Source organism: Panthera onca, chromosome C1, assembly GCF_046562875.1.
Source record: "Panthera onca isolate mPanOnc1 chromosome C1, mPanOnc1 haplotype 2, whole genome shotgun sequence".
Taxonomy (NCBI): domain Eukaryota; kingdom Metazoa; phylum Chordata; class Mammalia; order Carnivora; family Felidae; genus Panthera; species Panthera onca.
In genome coordinates this window covers 110,514,890-110,522,791 of record NC_138346.1, presented here as the reverse complement: position 1 = coordinate 110,522,791, position 7,902 = coordinate 110,514,890, and the positions used below count along the sequence as shown (strand labels likewise).

At 61.1% G+C, this 7,902-nt stretch overlaps 2 protein-coding genes across 7 annotated transcripts in view; one reads left to right on the top strand and one right to left on the bottom strand.

The window, feature by feature from the left end:
- Positions 1–5,012, top strand: part of LIMS2 (LIM zinc finger domain containing 2) — a 41,896-nt gene extending 36,884 nt beyond the window's left edge. For all 6 annotated transcript variants that reach the window (XM_060624811.2, XM_060624816.2, XM_060624814.2 and 3 more), the window contains 6 exons: positions 7–156; positions 789–939; positions 2,404–2,496; positions 3,036–3,084; positions 3,236–3,311; positions 3,930–5,012. In XM_060624811.2, the coding sequence (XP_060480794.1) occupies positions 7–156; positions 789–939; positions 2,404–2,496; positions 3,036–3,084; positions 3,236–3,311; positions 3,930–4,077 (667 nt within the window). In that variant the 3' untranslated portion in view covers positions 4,078–5,012. The remainder of the gene's footprint in view (positions 1–6; positions 157–788; positions 940–2,403; positions 2,497–3,035; positions 3,085–3,235; positions 3,312–3,929) is intronic.
- A 545-nt stretch (positions 5,013–5,557) lies between these two features.
- The window catches only part of MYO7B (myosin VIIB), an 82,019-nt gene continuing 79,674 nt past the window's right edge, over positions 5,558–7,902 (bottom strand). The window contains exons 43-47 of the mRNA XM_078451426.2: positions 7,577–7,762; positions 7,152–7,268; positions 6,848–6,931; positions 6,505–6,624; positions 5,558–6,109 (exon numbers count right to left, since the gene is read on the bottom strand). Coding sequence (XP_078307552.2) covers positions 6,014–6,109; positions 6,505–6,624; positions 6,848–6,931; positions 7,152–7,268; positions 7,577–7,762 — 603 coding nt within the window. The 3' untranslated portion in view covers positions 5,558–6,013. The remainder of the gene's footprint in view (positions 6,110–6,504; positions 6,625–6,847; positions 6,932–7,151; positions 7,269–7,576; positions 7,763–7,902) is intronic.

Below are 7,902 nucleotides of genomic sequence, written 5' to 3'. Positions count from 1 at the left end.
CCACAGGCACCTGTGCCGGCCTTGCCACAACCGTGAGAAGGCCAAGGGCCTGGGCAAGTATGTCTGTCAGCGGTGCCACCTGGTCATTGACGAGCAGCCCCTTATGTTCAAGAATGACGCCTACCACCCCGACCACTTCAGCTGCACCCACTGCGGGTATGCGTACAGCTGAGCAGCTGTGATGGGGGCAAGTGGTGAGCTGGGTGGGACTCCCACTCGGCGGAGAGGTCAACCAGTTGGAGAGTGGGGTGCAGGGTGGAGGTCGAAGTCATCGATGCAGAAAACACCTCTCTCTGGAGCCTGTTCCAGTAGTACTTGTGTGAGGCCCTGAGGGAGACAGGGTGAGGGAGGGCTGGGCCCTTGGAAGCTAGGAGAAAGGAATCAAAGGCTTGGAGGACCAGGGTGAGGAGGAGGGGTGCTGGTGTGGGAGAGGGGAGGAGAGGGGAAAGAGACTGCAGGATCTCCTCATGTCTGCCCCAACACCCGGTCTGGCGTGGAGGGGCCAGAGAACAGATGTGCTTCTCAGAGGGCCTGACAATGCACAACACAGACTGCCTGCTGCAAGGCCTGTGCGGGAACCCGTGCCCTGGGGCCTGTCTGGGGCACAGGAAGTCCCTGAAGACACCAGAGATCAAAGTGCCGCCTGCCTGGGCACGCTGCTGGGCCCCAGTGGGGCCTCTCCAGAAGCTGCTCCCTGGGGTTGGAGGGGCTGGTGGGACCCCCGCAGGGCCAGCACGGGCCCTGCAGTGGGGCAGGGATGTCATGGGGGGCTCTGCTCTGTCTTCCAGGAAGGAGCTGACCGCCGAGGCCCGGGAGCTGAAGGGGGAGCTCTATTGCCTGCCCTGCCACGACAAGATGGGCGTCCCCATCTGTGGGGCCTGCCGCCGGCCCATCGAGGGCCGTGTGGTCAATGCACTGGGCAAGCAGTGGCATGTGGAGGTGAGCGAGGCCAGGAGGTTGGGGGAGCCCCAGGCTCACTGTTACATTTGGAGTCTGGCCCTGCAAGCCCCCCCCCACCACGCTCCCACCCCCAGGCCACATGGCTTGCTTCTAGCAGGGATATTTGTCCTGGGTGCTGTCCCTCTTTGGCTCTGGCCTCCATGGGAGCCAGGAGACCTGAGTGCACAGACCATGGTTCGGCAGTGGCGCCTGCCTTCTTTCCTCCCCGTCCTGGCTTTCTAGAGGGTTCCAAAGTCATGAGAAATACTATAGATCCAAATGTTTATTGCAGTGGGATATTAGTGGAGGATGTTTACAACTTATTTGTTTATATTTTATTGTTGCTTTTTACCTGTGTTTTCTAAATTTCTAACAAAAATTTTGGGTGACTTGTATAGAAAGGAAATGATAAAATCTAGAGTTCTAAGAGTGACTGACTTGCTTCTCTGGTGGGCGTTTGTAGCAGGGCCAGTGAGACCCCAGTGTGACAGGTGCCCCATCTGGGTGGGGGCACAGCCATGGGGGATTCCAGGAGCGGGGCTGGGGTTCTCCTCCTCCTCACTTCTCTCCAGCGGTGAGCAGGGGCCAGACCCCAGGGCTGCTCTCCCAGACTCCTCTTCCTGAGAACTATGGGTCCCCAAGCTGGACACAGGGCTTCTGTTCTTTCTCGGTGTCAGTGGTGACCTTTTTTCCTGGGTCACCTAAGAATCCTACCAATCGATTTTTCTCACTGTTCTATTTTTCTCCTCTAAATTTTAAAGACTCATGTAATACTTGCTAACTCTACAGAAGGTGGCATTGTCCTTGGGGATAGTCTGCCCAAGGCACCCTGAGGGATTATGGTTGGCAGAATTGTGTACAGCCTCATGTAGACTCAGAAGCTGGGCACACCGGCTGGTTGAGCTCCTCAGGTGTGTCCCCCTGAGTCACCTGGAGCTCACTGTGGCACTAATGGTCTTACAGATACTAGTTGCAAGGGAAGCTCGTGTTCCCTGATGCCCGGCTAGGTCTGGGTCCCAGGAGCTCTGTCTTGGGTAACCTCTTTGGGAAGGTTCTGATGCAGGGCCTGGCCCCCAGCCCCCATGGGGAGGGTGGGTCCCCGCATGCCGTATGAACTAGAAGATGCTGCTCACTGACTCTGGGGCTTGCAGGGGATGCCTGGGGGCGGGGGGGACAGACACCTGCAGCCTTCCAGGGGGGCACCATGCTTAGAGCAGCCCCACCTGGGAGGGCCCACTGTCACCAGCACCTGACAGCTAGGGCTGCGGTTGCTGACGTGGGGAGCAGTCCCGGAGAGGATGGTGATGCCAGCGGCACTGGGCATCGGGGAAGGAGTGGGGTCTGCTGACTCACAGGCTGTCCATGGAGGTCTCCAGTGAGGCACTCATCCCACTGGCCTCTGCTTCCTGTCTCCTGGAGTGGACACTCCGGCCCTGAGCTGCCCACTGCCTCCTCTCCCCTCAGCACTTTGTCTGCGCCAAGTGTGAGAAGCCATTCCTGGGGCACCGGCACTATGAGAAGAAGGGCCTGGCCTACTGTGAGACCCACTACAACCAGGTATGGCCCGGGGGGGGCAGAGGGTGGAGAGGCCCAGGGCTGGGGGGGCACTGTGGGACCCCTCAGGGAGATGATGCTGCCTGAACAACCGAATGCCCCATCCAAGCGGTAGAAGATGATGGCAGCCCCCCCAGAGCCTGTGGTGGCTGCGTGCCCTACCATCTGAGAGGCCGGCCCAGACCTGCCATGGGGACTGAATGACAAGGCCGTGTGAGGTCCTGGGCTCAGGGACCGACATGTGCCGCCATCCTCCGGTTTGGTAGAGGTGCCCAGCTACTGTGGTCCAGAGTCAGGGCCTATGGGCCTGGCCCGTGCCCTCTCAGGACACCAGCAGGAGCAACGGGGCCCCTTGGTAGCAATGCCTCAACCTGCCGCCAGTCCCAGTGTGGTGATTCTGCTGGGCCAGGAGTGGCTTCACCTCAGGCCCAAGGTGGCACCCTGGTGGGAAGGGCTCAGGTGTCTCAGGAGGGTGCCCGAGAGCAGCTGTTTGGGGTGGCCCCGAACTGGGGCAATGAGTTTGACACCCACTCTGTCCACAGCTCTTTGGGGACGTCTGCTATAACTGCAGCCATGTGATCGAGGGAGATGGTAAGGCTTCTCTGTCTCTGTGACCCACCCCCACTCCCCACACCCTCTGTCTGTCTGCTCTCCCTCTGGGACATGGGTCCTGCAGCTGTGGGCCCAGCTGGCCCAGGGCTGGCCTGGGCCTGCTAAGCCCACCTGCCTCCACCCCTCACAGTGGTGTCAGCCCTCAACAAGGCCTGGTGTGTGAACTGCTTCTCCTGTTCCACCTGCAACAGCAAGCTGACCCTGAAGTAAGTGGTGAGGACTTCTGGGGTGTACAAGGTGGGCAGAGAAGGACCTGCACAGCACCCTCTTCTCCAGGAGCCTGTCACGGGAGCTCAGATTTGAGTGGGCTTCCCCTGTGCTCTTCAGCTGGTTCTCCCTGAATGTCTGCTGGGGTCAGGCCCTGGGAAGGCAGTGGCAGCCCCAGCCCCACGGAGGCAGACTGAGGGGCCCCCAGGGCCTGGTGAGAGGGGGAAGGATGTGAGCCCCCAACACACCCACACAGACACTGGGGTCTGGGGAGGGAAGGGCATTCCAGCTCAGGGAACAGCATTTTCAAAGGCTGGCTCATCCAGGAAACTCCCGGAGGTGTGGGGTGGCTGGAGCTGTGAGGTGAGGTGGAACCCAGGTTTCTGAGGACAGCAGGGAGTCATGGCCAGTGCCGGAGTATCAGAATCCAAGAGAAGCTTCTGGGAGGGAAAGGAGGCTCAGAGGCCTGTCTCCTGGTTCACCGTGACCCCTGGCCAGAGCTTGCCCTGGGATCTGGATTGCTGTGGGCCAGGGGCCAAAGGCAGCCCACTGCCCTGCCTCTGAGGGCTGAGTTGGTGGGGCCTGGGGCTCTCCTGACTGCTGGACTTCCTCCCCAGGAACAAGTTTGTGGAGTTCGACATGAAGCCCGTGTGTAAGAGATGCTACGAGAAGTTCCCACTGGAGCTGAAGAAGCGGCTGAAGAAGCTGTCAGAGCTGGCCGCCCGCAAGGCCCACCCCAAGTCTGTGGGCCTCAACTCTGCCTGAGGGGCTCCCGCCTGCCTTCTGCTTTTGTCTCCCCTTGCTGCTGGCGCCCCTGCTCCTGGTGTGCTCGCTTGCTCGATGCTCCCTTCCTGCTGCTGCCTCTACTCCTCATCTCTGCTCCCCCTCCCTCCTTCTCTCCTCCCCTCCCCCACCCCCTCCTTCCAGGCCTCCTTTCTCTCCTCCTTCCTTCAATGCAGGCACCCGGCAGATGCAGGGCCCTTGAGCCTGTGACAGGCCTGTGCCCACAAGCCTTAGCTTGAGGTCCTCCAGGGACATGAGGGAATGGGAGCCTGGGGTCACCTGGCCCCGGTCATGGACCCCACTGCTCCTGGCCCTGCTTGTCCTGACCTCTCCCATTCCTGCAGCACCCCTCCCACCCCCACTCCCCACCAGCTCACATTCTCCTGTGGGAGTTTGTGCAGCCTTCACCCCAGAGTGGTCCTACTATATGCACATGGCCCTGGGGAGGCCACAACAAGGCAGCTACCCTGGCCATGAGGATGGGGGCCCCTGGGGAACCAGCCTTTCACCCTTGGCCATGCACTCACTCAGCCAAGTAGGATCCCTGTGCTTAAACTAGGCCAGCAAATCCTGCCACTGCACCCCACAATTGTCAGGAGGGACAAGGACCACCCCCCCATCATCACTCATGAGGCCTCCTTACTGAAATCTGGCCTTGGCCAGTCTGTCCTGGGCCAGGGGCCCTGTGGTTCCCCCAAGCTCCTCTGTGGTCCCCGCAGCCCCTCACGCTCCCTGCTCCCCACTCTACCCACAAGGGTACATGCTGGCTGGCTCTCAGGATGCAGCTGACTGAGGGCCAGAAGGTAGTGGGATTGGTAGTGGGTGGGTGGCCCATTCTGACCTTCCAGGAAGGACACTTCCTCCATGGCCACACAGGACCTGGTGCTTGCACAGTGAATGAAGGCTTATTTACACGACCATGTGACCCGTGTGGTTTATGGCGTGGGAATGAGGAGGTGGGGCAGCAGCCCCTGTGGACACACTGTCTGGGGCTGTTGAATGCTTAGAGACACAGACACTAGACAGGACAGGTGAAAGAGTTGTCCAGGTGGGACCCAGCTCTTGTTCCAAGGGCCAGGCTGCCATCAGGACTTGAAGACGAGGCCATCCAGAAACCTACAGTCTGCGAAGGCTGGCCAGGCGGGTAAGATGGTGGGGGGCAGACTCCTACGGGGCCTGCCAGCACGGTTGGGATGAACCCAGGCCCCTAAGGCCCTGTGTCCAGCTCTGCTCCTGCCTGGGCACAGGCTGCCCTGAGCGTGAGGCCAGCAGCCAGAGAGCGGGCAGGCCTGGCCTGCGCCCACACCAGGCCCCCTCAGCAGCAGTTCTGTGACCCAGTGCCCTGTGGGTACTGCAGTGTGCAAAGGGGCCTTGTAGGAAGAGGAGGGAGGGAGGGAGGGAGGAGGAAAGGAGGGAGGGAGGAGGAAAGGAATGTGGGGGGGGGAGGGAGAGGGAGGGAGAAACCAATGAAGTCATTCCCTGAGAATGGAGCTGTCATCCGGGTGTCCCCAGAGAAGTCACAAAGCTTTTCGTTTTTTCTGGAAGAGACCCTTTGCTGGCCAGTGCCTCCGAGGCCTCCTGCCCACCTGGCCCCCTACCTCTTCCCTCACTAACACACTGCACACACTCCAGGAGTTAGGAATTTTTACTGAACATTCTTGGGGGAGTCCTCTCAGCCGTCCACCCATCAGCTTGGAGGTTGGCCCCACCCTAGGCTTCCCACTTTGGCCTCTATGATCAGCCGCTCAGCAAAGGGGGCCTACCTGGTGTGCCGAGGAGTGTGGGGTGTGTTTTGAGAAGGCAGCACGAAAGGGTGCTTACAGAGGGCAGGCCCTGGGCCAGGAAGAGGGCTCTAGGGAAGTGCCGCCCGGACCCCAGGTTGGGAAGGGCAAGTGAGCAGGCAGGCCAGTCCCTGGCGCTAAGGGTCGGTGGGGGCCTGGGAGCCCCACTGCTTCTTCATGGTGCTCAGGAACTGTTGCACGTACGAGGTCAGCAGGTCATCCATCTTGTAGCCCTGGACAGGGGAGAGCGGGGCTGGAGGCTGCAAGGTGCGGGCCCGGGGGGGCTCGGATCAGGGCTGTGCAGTACCCAGCTGCTGCCTCAAGGACACATTGGATAGGGAGGCAAAGAGGCGAGTCCCCCTCCCTCCTCAGAGTGGCCCAGGCCCACAGGGGGCCCACAGCGGGCCTGGCTATCACGACCCCTCCCAGCCTTTTCCTTGCTGCCCCTCCTTCCAGACTCTGCTGGCCCAGCCTGGCCCTGCCCTCCCTGGGCACAGAAACCCGGATCCTCACAGTGAGCAACTTGCTAGTGGCAGTTGGGGCTCAGGGTTGGGGAAACCTAGTCCCCGCTGCCTCTGTGCCCCATGTGTCTGGGTTGGGGGAAGGGACCTGGGAGTCCTGGCCTCACCAGGGAGGTCTCACACAGTAGGCGGCTGCCCCGGGCCAGGCTCCCCAGTGCCATGTGGAAGTAGGTGCTGCCACTGCTCCAGCTGGAGATCTTGGTGAAGGGGTAGGTGGTGAGCAGTTCCTGTGGGAGAGTGGGCAGGGTGGGCGGGGTCCAGCGGGAACCCAGGGGGCGTAGAGGCCCTGAGTCAGAGCTGCTGCTCCTCATCTCCGGCGTCCTCCAGAACCCATGGGGCCGTGTGAAGGGGGAGAGAAGGGCAGGGGGTATCACCTGTGCAGGGAGTGGGGAGAGCGGGGACTGGGACCCCCAGGCAGCTTTCCCAGCCCTGCTGGGGCCTGGCTATTACCTTGGTCTTGGGGTGGATGAGCAGAACCCCGTGTCGGTTGATGGCGATGAGGATGATGTCCGGGTAGGAGGGCTCGGAGGTTTGCTGGGGAGGGGGGGACGCAGTGGTCACAGCCCAGCTGGGGAGGCCAGGGGCCGCCTCCCTGAGACACACAGGTGCACCTACACGTGCACACATGCTCCGTCCAAACCAGGTGGCCAGGCCCACCCTTAAGTGTGTGTTTGGAGAGGAACACAGGCTGCTGGGGCCAAAGCTGGGTGAGGTTCCCTTGGGCAGGGACGGCTGAGCGTGAGGTGAGGCCTACCTTCACCTCGAAGAAGGCAGACCCGAACGTGGGCCACCGGCAGATCCACTTGAGGAAGGCCATTTTGGCCTCCTCTACTGTCTTGTTCTTGTTCTTGTCATAGGCCAGAAGGATGTTCTGAGGGTGGTGGGAAGGACCAGTGAGGGCCTGGGCTGGAGCCAGTGCCTGACCAAGCCCTCCACACAGGGTCCTGGAGGCCCCAGTCCAAAGTGGCACGTGTGTGCCCGTGGCCAGCCTGGGGGGTACTCAGAGCCAAGTGTCACCTCTATGCCCCGTGGGGGAGCCTGAATCCCCCAAGTGCTGTGGATGGCGTGTGGAGGGGGTGACACTTGCAGACCCAGCACACCCTCCATGACCAGAATGTGGTCATCCAGCCCTGGCAGGGCCTGGCACCCAATGACCCCCTCCCCAGCCCCATCAAGGACCTTTTTCCATTCCTCGGAAGACATCAGACGTGTGAGGTTCTCAGGCACAAGTTGCCTCAGGATCTTGGGGATACTAGCCAGCTGGGACCGGTCGTTGTCAAACTGGGCCTTGTAGATGAGGCCTGCCAGGTGGACAGCGTCCTCCTGAGAACACTTATGGAAGCCACGAAGGTACTTGGGCAGCTCCTGAGTGACAGACACGTTGGCCTTAGGCTGCCGCCCCCCTATTCTTCGTGCTCCAGTGGCAGAGGTATTAGCTCACCCGCAGGCAGGAGACAGCCCTCAACAGGCTAAGGCCCTTGAGGGAGGTTTTCTCGTGGGGCATG